General features: G+C 34.1%; 1 protein-coding gene across 2 annotated transcripts in view; it reads right to left on the reverse strand.

Moving 5' to 3' along the window:
- LOC146528061 (uncharacterized) overlaps positions 1-20,350 on the reverse strand; it is a 46,912-nt gene that overhangs the window by 14,061 nt on the left and 12,501 nt on the right. For both annotated transcript variants that reach the window (XM_085204818.1, XM_085204817.1), the window contains exons 4-5: positions 19,141-19,197; positions 9,318-9,405 (exon numbers count right to left, since the gene is read on the reverse strand). In XM_085204818.1, coding sequence (XP_085060944.1) covers positions 9,318-9,405; positions 19,141-19,197 — 145 coding nt within the window. The remainder of the gene's footprint in view (positions 1-9,317; positions 9,406-19,140; positions 19,198-20,350) is intronic.

Below are 20,350 nucleotides of genomic sequence, written 5' to 3' on the forward strand. Positions count from 1 at the left end.
TTGTATGAAACTTTGTTACTACATATGCTAGGAGTCTCAAATTTTGTATAGACGTCACTAGGACGTAGCCATGGAGACAGAAATTAATAATAACATAGTTCACGCGGGTGAAACCGCGAGCGGGCCGCTAGTAATATAATAAAGATAATATGAGAACTTTGTTGATGAACTCAAATTATATCGATTGAATGTTTACGTTTGAAGCCGTCATGGCGCAGCGGCACAAGGGTGTGACTGTAACGCGACGGTTGTGGGTTCAATCCCCACTCGAGAAAGTGAAATATTTATTTACATTTATATTTCCATTTCTTCCCTGCCGTTTGCGAGACACAGCGAGAAACTGAACCAGATGAAGAACGGTGTTGAGTTTTGCTAATTAACTTTGGGTATCCTCTGCCTATTCTGCTAAATACGAGATACGAAAAAAATGTAAGTCTAAATAGGATTTGAAACTTCTAATATTGCGTGAAAAATTAATTCATCAATTATTATTACACCAGTTGGTAGATAAAATCAATGAGCCGTGTATAAGTGTTTAAATAAATCACCGTGTATGGTATCGTTTGCTAATAAATACATATTTATGTTAGTTTTTTAAACGTAATATATTCATTTAGAAATTGCAATTGTTATACTTTTAGGGTTCCGATTATAAATTTTTGGAAAAAAATATTATCTATCTACTATATAAAAAATATAGGGTAAGCTAAGTAAGTAGCATTAATACAAAAAATATATTTTTATCCAATAAAGCAATTAATTTTCATCATTACAGCGAACTATGCGAGCGTGGCGGAGCCGTTGACGAGCGAAGCGAATAGGAGGCGAAACACGCCAGTTTCTACATTTACTTAAACTGGCACTATATTGAAAATAATTATAAAAAATATTGTATTCGGGGCCCCCATATCACATATATGAAATATCTGATGCATACGCGTTGGTAGTGGGTTCAATTTCAACTTGGGGCAATCTCTATTATCCAACAGGCAATTTCTTGGAACTATATGGACTTTGCTCACTTTACATTTTTTTCAGCTTTACTATGTATATAGCAAAGTGAGCAAAGAGACGTGATGAGGCTGCACCACAACACAGTCGTCCACCATAATGTGAAAATTAAACTAGCTGACAGCACGTCGACATGAAAAAAAAAACAAAAACATAGTAAAAAAATCCTAGAATACATATATTATAAATTTATCGATATTATAACTTAAAAAAAGCTGCTCCACCATAAACGATGCTATACCATAAATAGAATTTTTTCACGCGGAACCCACTCATAAAAAAATATAATCACATACCTTTAGGTGTACATAAATCACTGTATCGTACACAATTTTTTCAACGGAAGCGTTTACGCTGATTGAACGCCGTATTAAGTGTCTTGATATTTTTGTAATTATTGCAATTGCAACATTGTATGATAGGTATAGTAAATACTAATATAGTTCTTTTTTGTACGCTAGGCCGGTACTTAGACATTGAGTGCGAACGCGATCATATCAGAAATGATTAAAATTAGTTTTTCCTAATGGGAAAAGAACCCGTAACCCCCATTTTCTTACATAATTAGAGCATAAGCCTGCAAACTTAAGTTAGTAAACTTTTATAAGCTACGTTTCCATTGAGTAACAATCTTGAAATTATATGGAATCCTCAGTGGACAGGTCTAAATAGCCTCTGACCAGGTTCTTTTGTATATTCCCTTTTTCTACTCCGTCAAACTATAATATAATACAACTATTTGTAGCCCGCAACGTCTTCTCCGTGGACTACAATACATATAAAATCTTATTTTTTCCTGTTCCAGTAGGCATTTCGGGAAATCCTCCGTTAACGCTCCCCTAGACTCTCCTGGGACCTCCCATGACGAATTTCGGCGTTCTACGTCGCGTAGAGTGCGTTGTGACTGTGCGTTGTCTATCAGTCACTCAGTAACGGAAGAATTTTATATCTTTAAATTAATGAAAAGGCAAATAGAGAGGACTCCAACGATCGCCATTGGCCCTGATATTTATTATAGCTTCTTGGTAAATTTTTTGTTGTATAAAATTTGCAGATATAAAAATATATGAATATAACAAGCAGCACACCCGGGTGCTTGATTTGAAGTAAAAAGCTGTTTTTTTTAAATCAATATTAAGTAAACCACTCGAGTTGTGCTCAGACTCTAATTTATAGCTCCGAGCATATTTTATTGGACCTGTAGCACTGCATGATTTTTTTATTTCAGATTCACGCTTTTCTGACATCCCAGGATAAGTAGAGAGAGAGAGGGAGAACACAGGAAAAACGGGAATTTGCTAATTTAAAGTTTCGTTTGTCTGTTTACAAGTACGAATCTTTCTTCAAAAGAAAGAAAATCATAAGCATTAAAAAATACTACGCAACAGATGGACACTCAAATTATTTATATATACGTATACAATTTTAAATTAACACAATAATCGACTATTAAATATCCATATACAATAATAAAAACGTAATGATGTTCATTTAAAAAGAAACTTATTAAACTGATACAATAATTGTACGATTTTTTTTATTTTCGTGAAGGGCATTTACAATTAATATAATTATTATTCACTTATAAAACAATTTGAGGTCGTCGTGGTGCATTAGCACTGCGTCTGACCGTAAAACCGGCGATTGTGGGTTCGAGACTCGGGAAATTTATTTTTTTCTTCGTTCTGGTAAAGAAACCAAGCATTGTGATAAGTACGTAGGCATTATAAAGGTAAACACGCGATGTCTTGAAAATTGGGAAAAGGAAAGGGAATAATTAATAATAACATAACACTAGGTTAATTTTGCCTAAATTAATTTAATTATTAAACATAAAAAAAATTTTTTGTAGGTATATATTTTTTAAGAAAAAAAAAAACTATCTAATGCAATTTATTTAAAAGAAAATGTTTATCTATTTATTTAAAAGAAACTAAAAAAAATGTTAAAACGTTATACTCGTTCTTATAATAAATCTATTTCTCGTGTTACCAGAGCGAGGAAATGAAAAAAAAGTGCCCTAAGTGACGCGTTATGTCGCTATTCCATGGCACTAACGACAGTGCCTAAAATAATTTACATTAAACTATTATATAAGAAAAACAAAGGGAAAGATAATAATTACCTCCATATCTAGATGTACGGGATTTATACAAGAAGCATGTTACGGGTATAGTTACTTGTCAGACAATCAGCAACAAGACCAACTAAATTGGGCTAGACCACGTTACATGGAATGCGACTTTGATGACAATTCGTGATTTGGCCGGATTCCAAAATTTGCATACGAAAACTGTCGTGATAGTTGCGACTAATGATCTGGGCACAGATATGCATATTTATATGGCTATGGGAAGATTTGAATCGGTTACTACAGATATTTTAATTGAACCCTAATTGGGATTATTGGGTATTTGTGCAATGGGTTATTAGAAATACGTGGTATAGATTCGATTTCTGTGTGGTAAGAATTTAAATGTGTCATACAAATCTTATTTCATAATCGGATACAGAAAGTTTATGTATTAGTTTATATATATTACAAAAAAAATACAAATCTATATATATATATATATATATATATACATATTTTTACCGAAATATATCAAAAAAATATTGAATGCGTTTAGAAGTTTTATAATTATTAATTTATTTTTTAAATTTACACTTCATTCCTGCGATAGCCAGAGACAACGGAGCGCAAACAGAAAAAGTTTTCCTTTCTTAATTTAAAACAATTTTGAAATACCTTATATTTTTTATGAAATTCTAATTAATACATAATATAATATAGGCCAAATGTTCAGTACCACTCTCCGCCACTAAAGAACTGATATGATTTACCATCTTTACGCCTTTTCCCGCATAACAGACTTGGCAGGGGGAACCTAGTGTAAAAAGTTCCGTCCCCCACGCGCCGCCCAAATTTCGATCATTTCGTGTTTGAAATGTTATAACGTTGTTCAGTAATGTGATACCACTATCTACCGCGCACACAGCAGGGTAGACAAAGGGAACCTAGTCTTAAGACAGAGGTATTGCATGTTGAGTGGCAGAACTCAACGCCGCCCTTTTCCTCGATACCAGAGCGAAGAAATATAAATATAAATTTTAAATAAATATTTCATTTCCTCGAGTGGGGATCGAACCCACAATCAGTCGGTTTACATTCACACTTTCTGCCACTGAGGCACATATGGCCTCATCGCTTTAATTTAAAATTGAAAATAACAATAACAAACCAAAAAACAAAAATACAAACAACCAAACATTTTAAAATAATCCAAAATACAATCTGCAAGTGAAAATCACTAGTGATGTACCTAGCCTACAATTTACTTTAGAACAATTTATAGGAACAGTTTGAGAGGTACGCGGTGAACATTAGCTAGATTAGTACAGCGTAAACTAACCAGCCCTAAATCTAGAACTGCGTTGATTTGTGTCGATGGTCTTTTCCTATACAAGGCACTACCTACAAGATCCTACCCTATATATAGATATGCTACAGTTATTGTGTTAAATTGGACATTGCATACATATCCACCGCTAGAATATAATTGCTTTATTATTTTTTTTAGGTTACAACTTCAAAATTGAAATATAAAAAAATATTCAAATGCTTGTCACTTCGAGAAATATTATAATTATGACGAGGTTATCATATAAAGATCGCGTATCGCGGTTGGGTTTTACGAATAGAACCTTCTTTTAGCTTTACACCCTTATTCAAAAAAGTGGCGGAACCTAACGCCACGCTTTTTCTTATATAAAAAAATCCCCGATAAGAGAAAAATCCCACAAACACCAAATAATAGTGTACAGTCAAATACTTTCTCACTAAGCTGCAGCGTCAGTGATATATGAATATTGTTACAAATATAAATTAAATGAAAATCAATATATTATCTTGCGGCCGTTTATACGCGTAATGGAATGTCGGTTAGGCATTAAATCTTACGTATATCGACAACTAACATAATAGCGAAAAGCTCCTACATTATGCTCTTGTACTTTAAATTAACTTGTATTTTGAATTATACGTATAACTATAAAAATCAACTTCAGCCTCACGCATTTTAGGCAAGAATCGAACCAACAATATGTCGCGTTTACAGTCACATGTTTGTGCCCCTGCACCACGACAGGGCTCTGCATGTTTATTTTTTGTTCATATATAAAAATCGATTATCAAAAACAGTACGTACCAGTAGTACCAGTACGGAACTCTTAGAAGCCAGCTAAACTATAAGAATTAAAAATATAAAGCTTTAATTAAAATTGTTAAATGTAATTACTTAATTTAATCTTTTTTTCACATATAAATAAAATCAAAGGATACGTAGACATTCAATATGGACTTTTACGAGATTAGCTAACTATAAAAATAAGATGTGACTCTTACCGCTTTGACATTTTTTTATATTAAATTTGATTTATTCTTAACTACCTCATTTCTCTATGAAAAACTTTCTCATTTTCAAGCTTGATGCAACTCAAAAAAAAAAACAATCATTCTCGCTGGTCTATAGTTATGACTATATTAGGTATCGAACCCACAACCATCGCAGTCACTCGCCAAGACTACGACATTTAGTCCCTAACTAAAAATAATAAATCATGTAACAGCTAATACGCATAATGGAGTGTCGGGCAAGCAGTAAATCTTATATATACGGCTGCGTATCGACAGTGCTACAAGTTTACTTGTCGCAGTTGCCTTTCGAAATGCGATGATTTAGCTAAAGACCACAATTAATATTATTTATATTATTAATAATTTATTTTATGATACCATACCAACAATGTTAGTTTCTAAAGTTTATTTATAACAAAGACATTTATCAAAAATATGGAAACTGCAGTTTTCTAACATTCGCAGGCGAGTACCTACGAAACCGTGACTTTGAAATTCACGCGCAAAGATTGAACTTGACTAACCTAACCCAGCGCTTGCGGACAAAACGGAAAATTTCGCAAAATTTTGCGCAATATATGTTTACTCAGCTCCACCCGCCGTGCACAGCATATGGCGGATCGTAGTTATAAACTTCTACACACATCACTATAACAGATTTGGGCATTATTTTAAAATTTCGTTTTAAGTTTAAAACTAATCAGCTGGAGAACCGCAGTATTTATGTTAATATAAAGTAAATGATAAGGTTCATTACAAGTAAAAATACATTAATGTATCCTGCATGTATTAAGTAACGTGCGGCGTAGGTTTCCCTTATTAGGTACGCAATGTAAACACAATGTAGGTACATATTATAGTGTTCTCTCTGTTATATATGCAATATGCGAAAAAAAAATATGAACGAATTTATGAAGAGTGGACAATAAGATTATAGATTTTACATAGTTTCACTAAAATAAAATTCCACATAGAATAATGAATGTATATTCCGTTTATTCACTAATTATTTTATTTTCTTGTATCTTTTTACACAAAACTTAAGAGTTATTCACGTTGTCTATTAAAATAGAAACTAAACAATGGAAAGCAATAAAGTAGGCAAGTCGTCGCGCAAGCGTGTGACTGTAAGCGCGACAGGGTGTGAGTTCGATTCCCACTCGAAGAAATTAAATATTTAATATTTTCACTTCTTCGCTCTGGTGCCGTAGCAAAAGCGCGAAGTATAGTTCCGCCACTCAACACGCAATGTCACCAGAATTAGACGGAAAGTGGAGAGTGGAGTATTTTTATATCAGGCTCTCTCTGCCTTCTCTGCTACATGCGGAATACAGCATTTGATTGTAAGATACAGCATCTGATAGTTCAATGGTTTGATTCCTACTTGTGGTAATTAATGTATTTAAATTATTGTATTCGGCCGGAAATTGGGAAACAGAGTGGCTTAACACTACATTTCCTCTGTCAATCCTGCTATGCAGGAAAATCTTATACTACACACACATATACATACGTTATATACAAGAGAGAATTCATTGTAGTGCAGCGGTACAGCGTATGACTTTAAATGACGACGGTTTAGGGTTAGATTCTAACTCCGGAGAGTGACCTATTTCTATTTCCTCGCTCTTGCAACAGGACAAAGCGTGAAGTGGAATTCCACGATTTAATACACAATTTCTCGATAATTAGGCAGTGTGTGGGGAGCGGAGTGTATTAACACTAAGTACCCTGTGCCTACCCTTCTATGTGCAAGATTCAACGTGAAACTAAAAAGAAGGAAGATTGAAACAAATTAAATAACTCATTACCAAATAGAAATCCAAACCAAATTAATAATTATTAAAGCGAATATCTCTAACTATTTAACTGAAACATCGACTGATAATTAAGCAAAACATATTTCAACAGTTCATGCAGCAAAATGCGAAACTGGTATAACCTACAACAAAAAACTTATTACAAATATAAATAATAAAATTATATTTCTATCATAAATTATAAAAAAAATATTGAAATTTCACATGATTCTAAACAAAAAATTATACAAAATACAATATAAATATATAAGCTAAAATTATAGAAAAATTAATTAAATCTAGTTAGGCCATTTTGGTAATGAGAGGGCCTTAGTTAGTGGGAACTGGGCATTTCCATAAACACCGTGTTAATATATCTGACTGCAACACAATCCCTTTCACTGCCCCTCTTTAATTAACGCGAAACGCTAAGGCTAAGTTGTGTAATAATGATAACGGATGGTAATACACAAACACAATTGTTATAATAATATAGAACACACTGACTGTGAAAGATACGATTATAGGTTCGATTCTCACTTAGAGGAATTAATTATTTAAGTGGGTAAAGTCCTAACATTAGATTTCCATTGGCTACCCTGCTATGTGGGGTACACCGTGAAGTTTAAATAAATACTTATACTAGCCGTCCCCCACGGCTTCGCCCGCTTCCACTTGAAAGAATTGACTGACAGTCAAATGTGTTGATGTCAATGAATAATACAACAAACAATACAAACAAACTTTACATGTTAAGCTGGGTTAAAACAAAGAAATTGGTGAAAGTTTTACATTTTTTACACAAGTAAATCGGTTCAGTACTTTCAGAGATTACACAGCGTGACCATATATTCAGACAGACAGACAAGAAACTAAAAAAATATATATTTGCTTTCTATTATTCTTTTTAAATGTCCCTCGATCCATTTCAGTCAAAAATAATAAATGTATAGACAAAATATTTTTCCGTTTTATTATATATAGAGATTATGTTATTTAACTTCCTCGCAGTTTCATATACCTCTATTAGCAGGGTAGACAGAAAGACATTTAGTGGGGATCGAACCCAGGACCCGTCACGTTTAGTCACATGCCTCTCCCCCTGCGCCACGACACGCCTCCATACGTTAAATCTCGTATATAAAAGGGTAGGCCATAAGACACTCAAGCGTTGTGCGGCGAAACTCAACGCTGTTTTACAAACGCACGGCGAGCTGATATAGATTGTAAGATTAACGTGAAATCATCTTTTCCTGCAAAAATAGGGCTTCCAAAAAGGTAGGCTTTTTGGAAAAAGTGAAGCTAAAAAACCATTTTGTAACAGCTAGTAATTGTAAAATATCTATATAAGGCATCGTCGTAGCGCAATTGGACAGCCTGTGATAGTAAACGGGCACAGATAAGGCACAGCGTTGAGCGGCGAAACTCAAATGCCTACCTTTTTGCCAACCCAAAAAGCCTACCTTTTCGGAAGCCCTATTTTTTGCAGGAAAAGATGACTTCACGTTAATCTTACAATCTATATCAGCCCGCCGTGCGTTTGTAAAGAGTGGGCAAGTCATGAAAAGTCGAGGTCAAGACGATCCGGACATAATACAGGATCTTGTGACTGAGGTCGGTAACGATTGTAGTTTGTTTTGTCAACGGCCCGCTACATCGGTTTGGTTATAAAGGACAATAGTATCATTGCTATAGAATTCCGTTATTCGTGTCATCGTGGCGAAATGGTCGTGGATTCGATTTCCACTCGGGGGTAACAAATATTTTCGTTTCCTCATTCTGGTAACAAGACAAGGCGCAGCGTTGAACTCCGCTCCTCAACACGACATGCCCCGAATTATTAAGCGGCAAGTATTGATTGGTTCAGACACTGCAGTGCCTTAACATTGAATTCTCTCTATGTACCCTTCTATATACTAACGTGAAGATACAAAAATAATATAATTTAATTATAAAATAATATGGAGAATGGCAACGGACTTTTTTACCACTAAGCTCGCAGGATACCTCTGCCTACCCTACTATGTGAGGAATACATCGTGAAATTGAAAATAAAATAGTTAAGAGTAGACAAGCAAGTGTTAACTTACCAAAATGTCTAGCCCGGCGTCGCGGTGTGGGAGAGCGTCGTTTCAAGCTGAGGTCCACAGGTTCTAACTGGATGGGCGGTTCGCAGGCCTGTTTAACAATAAAATAAATTGTTAATTTAAAAATGATATTTCTAATTCTCAGGCCGGTAATGAGGCAAAGCGCGGCGTTGAGTTCCACGGCTCAAAAAACGTTGGAAGATATATTTTTGTATATCAGTAGATATTGTTTAGAAAACGTATAATAACTTGAAGGCAGCTGGACCCACTCGCCAATTGGAAAACGTCCAAGAGCTCTGACCACTAAGCAATTCTTTTTCAAAAGTATAGTTCTTTCAAGAGACGCGGGTTCGAGTCGCGATAAATTCAATATTTTCTACAAATATTTTTTCATCTTTCGTAAAGAATAACAACTTAAAAAAAGAGATAATTAAAAAAAAATTAAAAAATTGCTCTACAATTTAAAATTTAAAAATATTCCAAATCAATTTAATAATTAATCATTTAGTCAAGAATTAGAAATAGCTAAACTGTTGCAATTAAAAATATGAATATTTACAAAGGTCTATCTAAAAAGTGACTAATTAAGAACAAAAGGGATATATTTTATTTTCTCCATTTCATTTGTTCAAAAGGACCTTGTGTCCTTTTCCTTGATAAAAATAAATTAGGTACTTTCGATCACATACCTACATATTTTAATAATAATTTGTACAGTATGATAGGACAATGTCTTGGTGCATGCGCCATAGTTGTGGGTTCGATTCCCATTAGGAAAATAATCTCGCACAAAGCAGGATAGGCAGAGGGAACTTGGAAACCTACTATTAAGACACTCAGATCCCATTAAAGCACTTCCGTTGCCCTCTTTATGCCGAATTCTGGAGGCATTACATGTAAGCGGAACTCAACACCGTGCTTTGTTTTAGTACCAGAGCCAGGTAATAAAAATAAGTATTAAATATATCTTTCTCTGAGTGGGAATTGAATGTACAATCGTTGCGGTTACAGACAAGCCATGACGGTATATACGGTTCTGTTCTGTTATTTGAATAGGATGTGGAGGACCGAGTGTACTGACACTAAATTCTTTCCTGCTATAAGCGTGTAACATATAATAACTACCAAGCGAGTCGTGCCACGATAGTAACAAACCAGATCACATAAGGTCGAGATGGGTAGTATTGCGTAAAGGACGTCGTGTACCACGCCTCTGCCTCTTACTACTTCATAGTATAACGTTAGAAACTAACTTTAATAGTAAACATTTGTTATTAAATTAGTAAGTAAATTTCCCGACTGTCCCGGTCATTTTCATGAATGAAATATTTTTTTCATAATGTTCGAATACCGCACTTCTACTAGTAAATTATTAATTTCCCAGAACAGCCTCATCACCAGAGCAAAGGAAAGAAAATATTAAATTTTTATTTCCTCGAGTGGAAATCAAACTCACAACATATCGCGTTGACAGTCACACGCTTGTTCCCCTGCGCCACGACTGGCCTCGTAAAATATTTTTTATACATATATTCATTAAATCGCTCATCCACCCGCTACGCCACACCACACGACCTCTCCGAGATGGGTCACATGCCTAAGGCCAATCGTGCGCCACGCCTCTGATGCCACTTACGAGCTAAAATTAGATTCTAATGTATCCAATATGGATTATGTTTGCCCATTAGTGTTTAATATTGCAATTATCAATAATAAAATAACTATAAACTTGTCAGATAATTTAAACTAAAAGCTTGGTTTAATTTTCTAGTTCTACAGTTAAGGGCCATTAGAGTGCTACTTTGTTGTTTTAATTGCTGCTTAAATAAACCTTGGATATTATTATAATGAAAATTGTTATATTTCTAAGAAAAAAAAGGTTAAAATAAAAAAAAATTAAAGATGTATTCAAGTTGCTAAAATTTCATAAAACTTAAACTTTACTAAAAGTATTTTGTTTTCGTTGGTACGACCGTAAAGTAATTATGTAAAATGTATATTTTTACGTACATATGTAGAATAAATACTTTAAGCTTTTGAAGGCTGTTAATTAACTTGACATAGTACACACTATTACTGTAAAATTAAATCTGAATAGAAAATATATAAAATTGCCCTCTTAAATCGTCACCTACTAGGCAGCACATGAACGATAAATAAAAACAAAATTTATGGCTAGTCTCTTTTTTCACTGGGTCCCAGAAGAACGACTGAGAGACTGACTGACTGAGAGAAGTGGGGTACATAATATACGATGAACGTAATGTAATATAACACCCTAAACACCCCCACGCCTGCTTCGATAAATAGACTATCAAACACAATGTTTTTTTTCATACTGTACCAGTCGTTCATGACATTCAAGCATTCAACCAAAAATTTTTTTCAATATTAGTAGAAATTCACGCCGCTATAAAACGGGCCATACAACAACTTTCAAGAAGCGCACATGATTTACGTAACGGCGTCGTGGTACACGCGGCACACCACACCCGAAGTTGAGATGCAAATCATTAATAACTAACAGACGCTCATGTATGGGATTCATTATAAATTATTGTGCCCTACTTTAGTTTGATGCTTTATTAAGCAATGTACACAAATATCATGTTACTTTCAAACAAATTTTGCAATTTATATAGGGAATATGTTTCTTTTAAGCAACTAATTGAGCGGAAAGTGAAGAACGTAAAGTCTTAACATTAGGTCACATTATATTCATTTAAATACCGTTTGTTGAATTTTATATTTGGATAAGAAAATATTTAAAACAAAAACACCATCAAATATTCAACATATTATACAAGAGAAAAATACTACCATAACCAACTACTTTAATTAGATGTATAATTTGATAGCTAATATTTTACAACACGTATTATTTAGAAAAATGAGGAACGGAGTCTCTTAACATTAGGTCCCCATTAGGACCTAATGTTAAGTTAAGTTAATGCTAATGTTAAGTTGCAGGCTACGCAAGAAAATTCGTGAAACTATAAAAAAATCAAACCATCCTCGCTAACACTTCTACCATACAAACGAAGAAGCGCCATTACTTACGCAAGCCTCGATCGTGCAGTTTTACCAAGCCTTTATAAATAGCCTTACGACGTTTGACATATTACTAACGGAACGGGGGTTGCGGGTTCACATCGTAAATGACGTAAATGTATTTAATGAACGTAGATTCTTTAACATTTTTAAAGAGTTATTACACATTTAGTAAAGAAAAAACCTACCCTTTTTCCTACTTTAAATTCTTCTCTTTAAATAAGACTACACAAGTGGAAAAATTCTAAAAATAACAATCAGTTAAAATCTCACAATTCGTATTAATTAGTATAAAGAAGAGTATCACTACATATCTTTCTTTATATCATGCGATTCTTATTTATTTTATATATCCAATAGGTGAACATTAAAAACCCGTTCCCGCTAGAAGTATGGCCACACCACTACAAGTGAAGAAGCGCCATGAATTGCGCAAGCAAAGATCGTGCAACCAAACCACGCCCGATGTCCAAATAATATATTTTGTATCTTACTTTATATATAACCTTAATGTATTTGATTGATACGTGAAGATTTGGAATTAAAATGTATAAATTTTAATAAGATTACCTCAGTCGAAGAAATGAAATATTTATTTCCATTTCTTCTCTCTGATGTCGAGGCAAAGCGCGGCGTTGAGTTCTGCCACTCAACACTCAATGCCTCCAGAATTCGGCAGAATGTGGAGAACGGAATGTTTTAATATTAAGTTTCCTCTGCCTACCCTTTTGTGTGCGGGATACAGCGTGAAGCTGTGATTAGACACGATTGACAAATAAATCATTTTGATAAGACGTTAATTATAATTTCACTAATATTAAGCTATTACTTTTTAAATAACTATTAAAACTACCAATACAACTGCTTTCTATTCTAGAAAAAAAAAACTTGTACGTACGTACCTCTTTAAATAAAACGCAATGAAAATTCCCCACAATCACAACTATAAAACTGTAACATCACGACGCTCTCCATTTAAATTTCAATGCCTTTTACGCAGGCGTCCTTGCTCTATATTATAATCTTTTAAAAACTTTCAAACACTATTACTATATACGTATGTCCATATAAACATTTAAGATGTATCTTGGAAAAAATGGAATATGAACCCGCACCTCTTCTAGTTCGTGGCAAGGTGGTAAAGTGTGTTACTGTAAACACGACGTTCGTGAATTCGATTCCTACTTGGGGGAATGAATTATTTTATACTTCCATTTCTTTGCTGTGGTAATAAGACAAAAGGCGACATGAGCCACTCAACACACAATATTTCTTAAATTCGGGGTGACGGAGTGTCTCAACACTATCTTATTTCTGCCTACACAGATATGTACAAGATACAACGTCAAGCTGTGATTAGATACAATTGACAACAAGAAATAGACTAACTTTCTTTAATTAGCCACCGAGAAACACGCGTGTTTTTATTACCAGCTTGGTAATCTATATACATACTCGTACATATAAAGTGTACGTCTGTGATTTGAAAATATATTTTTTAAGTACATATAGTGTAGTACTAAAACAAATGATTTTAAAGTCTATTTGATCGTGCTAACTTCCCAAGCCGATTTTTATGGAACTGTCACTGGATGGATGTCAGAGGAGGTTGTGGCTTGAGGAGTTGAGGAGCAACTTAATAGGCCATTACGAAGGAAACCCGCGCGAGAGTACCTTCTGCTCACAAAAGATAACAATACTATTTTAGTATTTTCAACCATACCAACCTTGTATGTTTTCCTAAATATACTTAAAAGTATTTAATAAATAAATAATCGTACAGTTCGCATAGTTCCAGCGGACCGCTAGTTAGGTAGTAAAACACGATTATGTTTTATTACCTAGTAAAAATCAGTCGAGTAGAGCCAGGGTTTTTTGTAGTTAATTGTAAATTATTAATTAACTAGATGAATATACGTAGGTACTCTTTATTCTGGGTGAGTTACCAAGTTAAAATTGTGCAAGATTTAATGCAGAAAACACTTATTTTTATAAGACAAGAAAAATATTTATATTTTTTTAGCTTCACGCTCCACACCACAGTAGGGTATAAGGGGGCACAAGAAAACTATAGTCTATTCATTAGGACTTATCCATATTAACTTTGCGATTGAAGTTCGAAAATCTAGGGATTTGGGTGCTTTTACACGTAAACTATTTTTTTTAAATAAAAGAAAATAATTTAAGGCATCTATAATATTCGATTTCTATCAAGTCTGCAAGGGTTCCTTAGTTCTAAAAATTACTAATTTAATTTAATTACTTCCATAGTTATTTTTGAAAATATATGAACTCCATCAATCATGACCTGTAAAATAGCCGCCTTGGTTAATTTGTCTTTTATCTCACGGCTCCCTGAATAGGGTATAGTGTTGGAACCCTCCGTCAACACGCACCGTCGCGTTCACAGTCAGACGCTGTACCGCGTGCAGCCTCATAAATTATGTATTATAACAAAAAGTAGGCACTCCATCGTATTATTTACACGTTTATATAAAAACTATCTACATGTATTCATTATATACAAAGGAATTTCTTCACGCACATGTTATTTTAAATTCATTTAGTACCTCATATTTAGGTGATTGTATATTTCATACGCTCTGTTGGGTTTGACGTGCAGTGGTTAATATAGAAATGAGACAGCTTAACGTATATAGTGGGGTGGGCAGAGGGAACCTAGGGTTAAGACCTGTTCCCACCCAAAAAGAGAAATGAGCGGGTAATGTTTAGGGGGAACCGATTCTTTTTAAATAAAATAGGTTTACATTTCCACAAACAAAGAGTTTTGTATTTTGTAATTACTTCGCTTCCTAGAACTGGGCGAGTTAACTGTAAACGCGACGGTTGGGGGTTCGATCCTGAATTAGGGGAGTGTTGGCAAATGCTGCATAATAAAATTATTATAGGCGGTATGCGGGCGAAGCCACGACTCAGCTGCTAGTGTTTAAAATAAACTAAATTCAGTAAATAGGTAAATTTGAATAATTTATGAATGAAATCCTCTACCCTCAGGTAGAAATTACAATTATCCCTTAAGAAGTATCATAATCAATTTAATATTAATTATTAATAACACGCGAATATATTTTTTAGATCATCATAGAATCATTTTAAGCATGACATTGTTTACAATGTCTTGTTTAAAATGATTTGGACTCGTGCCTTGGTAGTCACGATATATAAATTATAATTTTCTGTTAACGACACGCTCGCGGCTTCGCCGGATTCAACAGTGTGATGATTTATCTATAATTATTTGAGAGTACTTAGGAAAATATCGTAAAATTCTTTTTGGATTTTTATTTGTTATATGTAATAATTATAATTGCGTGCTGTACCCACTTTAAAAGATGGTGCATTTAGTCGTAAATTTTACTTTGTATTTCTTTTCTTTGTCACTATGTAATGTTATCATCACTAGTGGAATTAATAAATAAATAAACATATTGCATATAATAAAAAAAAATTGGCAGCACACGCGTGCGGTTATCGCGCTTTTTTCCGGGTAAATCCCGATCTAATGCAAATTCCGGGATAAGAAGCACAACCAAATGCCAAGCCAAATGTAGGTGGCTACACAACCTCTTACAAACACTCGGCTACGCACTTTCCACTCAATTTTTCAAGACCTGAAAATATTCCATTCCCTCGAACGGAAATCGAACCCAGAACTGTCACATTTACAGTCATACTCTTTAAGTCGCTGAACCTCTATGATGTCTTTAATAAAAAAAATGTATCTTTTATTATTATTTTTTTTTAATAAATATTGTATTTATTAAAAAAAAATCAATTTGCATGACACAGCGTATCTACCTATATCTCGTAGGTATAATCAAATTAAATGAACACGCAATAAAAGCAGAAGTGTGCCAGCTGACATAAATATGAATAATTTCGATTAAACATGATTTTAAAGTGTCACGACACTCCACAGTGACGGCCTTCACTAGCTATGGAATAATACTACAATTAATACAAGTGGTTACAGAAATCAATAAAAAATGCAAAGATGTGTCAAACTATAGGAAGATTACTGCAAGATATTTCTAAATGCACTTTGTCAGGTTCCCTCAGCCTACCCTGCTATGTGCAGGATGTGTGGTTAAAGAGTTTATTTATTTCTCAATAGAAATTACATTTCACTTAAAGAGAATACAGATAAAATATATAGATAGTATAAAGGAAAATAAAATTCTACTTTTGTTAGAGCTACTGCTAAAATGTAAGATATGTAGGTACATACATCAAGCTAAAAAAATAAATTAAAAAGAAAATAAATATTGAAAATGGAAAAACATAATTATATATTTTCGTTAATCACTTTTCGTCGGATTTTCGACGCGTGCTTAACGGTGGAACTTAACGCCGCGCTTTTTTCTTCTTGCAGGAGCGAGGAAACGAGAACAATTAATTTCTCCGAGAGGGAATCGAACCTACAACCGTGTCGTTGGGGACGGTTATACGTACTTAATTACTTATAAATAATATTTTATTCTCCATCTCCATACATCACAGCAGGGCGTGACTCGCCACACCTCTAGTAACATCCGATTGCGGATTCGAATAGAAATCGCGCCTATTTTTACTAAAACTCGATACATTTGTTTATAAACGGTGGACATTTCTAACGGAAGACCATTTAAAGGTATACATTATTTTTTTCATTCTACTACTTATTTTGGCTCATTTATTTAATAACTGAGAGCACGTTCTATAGCACTTGCAGCACTTGGTGGAGAAAAGAGTGTTTTTTAGTTTTATTAAACCATTTATTTTGTTAAGTAGAGCTTTGTGGCACAAGCCATTGTAGGTTGTATTTACGGGGAAATGAACTATTTAATATTCTCATTTTTTCACTCTGCTAACAAGGCAATGCGCGGCGTTGGACTCCGCCACTCAACACGCAATACCTCGAGATAAGTGCGAGTAGGATTCGCCTACCGAGGCTTCCGTACCTACTTCATGATTGTAGGTCAACGGGAAGTACAACTTGTAAAAGTTTAACAATGTACTTATTTAGTATGAAATGAATCACAAATATAAGTTTGTAATATTTTTTTACTATGAAATAACTATAAACTCTCACTTTTCAGAAAATTAAGTTTTCATAATTTCATAACTGTAGAGCCACGCGAACTACCCTTTAGTTTTATTTCCGCAATTTTATACAAAATGTAGCAAAATCGGTGCATAAATGCTCGTACCTTTTGATTGCGTTGACTTATAAGCTTGATTTTTAACCGACTTCTGTAAGAAAAGGAGGTTATCAATTCGACTGTATTTTTTTATTTTTTTTTATTTTTTTTTTATGTTTGTTACCTCATAACTTTTAACTGGATGAACCGATTTTGATATTTTTTTTTATTTAAAAGGTATAGCTTCCCGAATAGTCCCATTTTTTTTTGGTCCATGTCTGACAATGGTATCCATGAGAAAATCACATTAGTCTAACATTTGCATTAGACATGTGCGCGACTAATAGCCGAATAACTCAATGTTGCGCTAACCGATTTTGATGATTTTTTTTTATTTGAAAGGATACACTTCAAGAATAATTTGGTAAAAGTTTGGTTAGGTTTCGATTATGGAATCCGGAGAAAATTGAGAAAGTTTGTTTTTTTTGGTAAAAATTGATTATACTGTTAAAAGTTACAAGTAAAAACTTTTTAAATTGATGTCAGAAGTGAGATTCCTGATGGTTGCATTTCTTTTCAACCAACCTCAAAAAAGAGGATGTTCTCATTTTCAACCAACTTCAAAGAAAGGAGATTCCCAATTCGCCCGAATACTTTTTATGTATTGTTAATATACCAAAATGTAACTTTGCACAAAAATAATACCTAATTAAATGAAGTTTTACATAGGACAATCACAACCACTCGTTGAGAACCACTACCACCACAATCACCACTCGTTTAAGAAGCATCATTTTAAGATCTACCGTCGTCGGTGTCAAACTAATGCTACAACACCCTTACTACAATATCTAATTACTAAGCCTGTTTGTTTTACTTGGCACCGACTTCAAAATTATAAAATCTTTGTAAAATTATTTTTCACTTTTTAGTTCGTTGTTAGAAGTCGGTTTTTCTTTTTGTTAAAAATTAATTTATTTCTGTGCTTTAAGGAACCATAAACCTAACTATTTTGTATTCTATATCGAGATAAATAGTCTAGACAGACGGACAGACGACAAAGTGATAAGAGTTCCGTGTTTTCCCTTCAAGGTACGGAACCATAAAAACAAAAAAAAGTAGACTTAAAGGAACGAAATCTAATCTCACACAGATAAATGACAAATCAATAGATCAATTAAACGGTATCATTTGGATCTATGGATCTAAACGTCAAATTAGTTTTCTTACAATGGTGCCTACAATCTGTAAGGCTTCTATCGAAATGCGTCCCGGTTTCTATATAAGGTTATGTCGTGAAAACACCATAAAAATAAGTTTAGCCTTTCTAAGCTTGAACATAATTTCAATCTTTATTTAGTAAGGTTCTTAGGGGGGATAAGTGGCCTAATAGCTTAGTAGTGAGGTTCATGGGTTGCTAATCTCAGTTTGTAGGTTTAATTTATATGTGCCTGACATGGATTATGTAGATATAAAAAGTTATTACTATTTTTATTTCCCCGCTTGAGTTCTACCACCTAACACGCAATGCCTCCAGAATTCAGCTGAGAGTGTTGAGCGGAGTGTCTTAACACTAGCTCTGGGTATACAGCGTGAAGCTGAAAAAAAATTATGTTTATGTAAAACGATCTTACCTCCATAGAGTTGGGCAGCACGGCGCCATCGCGGCGCCCCGCGCCCTCCCTTTCATCCTGTAAGAAAGTATAAAAATTAAAACAAACTATCAGCTATGATAAGAACGTCTTGGCGCAGTGGACGGCGTCACTGTAAACTCGATGGTTGTGAGTTCGATCGACTCGAGCGAATTAAATTATTTTCATTCCCCTTCTCTGGTAACAAGACATCGCGCGGCGTTGAGTTCCACCATTTACCACGGAATATTGGACCACTGGACGAAAAGTGGGGAGCCCATTGTCTAAGCTGAACAATAGGTTACCTCTGTCTACCTTACCATATAGTCGCAATATGTTTCCCTGAAAGCTAAAAAAAAACAAAACCGCGTATCTACACTAGTCCTTATTACTACATTTTCAAAGCAATGTTTACAATTTGCGTATTAAAATCTAGATGGTACTGTTTTGGATATAACTGTATTTTGCGAAACGTTGCGAGAAGCTGGTACAGCACACGCACTGCGGTAAACAAATTTCTATAATTTTACTAAAATGAAGTAAATATTAGTTTTTTCTTTTGTTTTGCTTTTTCTTTTTGTTTTGGTTTCGGACGTGCTTGTGTTAAGATTTTTACTATTTATTAATATTAAAAATATAGTAAGAGTTTGTATGGTTAAAGGCGCTAATATCAGGAGCTCCAGGTTCGAATTAAAAAATATTTCTATGTTGAATAGTCAAATATTTATCAACAAAGGCTATATTACATCAGATTGATACTTGCAATGTAACACTGTACATACGGTGAGTTACCTCCTGTACTTAAAATATTTCATACCACATATTATACACAACTCTTAGTTATTATCGTTGGACTACAAGAAAAGCCGCAATTAAAAAATAATTTAATTATTCTATTAAAAAATAATCAACTCACAAAAAAACCCGCAGTGAGCAAATGGCAAGGATGAGGGATAAAGAGAAAGGGCGTATAAATAGAGCAATTGGACATCACCGTCCTTGTCGCACGCACTATATCACTGACGTGTGAAAGGGACGGAGAACGGCACCGTGGGAACTTAGCATTTGCTTTCACTTCGCGTTATAAAAATATTGTAGGTACCCACTGAAGATTTGAAGGCTCCAAACTATTAGATTTTGTATTGGAGTATTCTCATATACCGATACAGTGCGGTTGACGAGTCGTGGCCTCCTTGAAGTTAGGCTTTCTAGT

The sequence above is a fragment of the Heliconius melpomene genome, chromosome 20 (genome assembly GCF_056956725.1).
Source record: "Heliconius melpomene rosina isolate 202511_hmr_F chromosome 20, ASM5695672v1, whole genome shotgun sequence".
NCBI lineage: Eukaryota > Metazoa > Arthropoda > Insecta > Lepidoptera > Nymphalidae > Heliconius > Heliconius melpomene.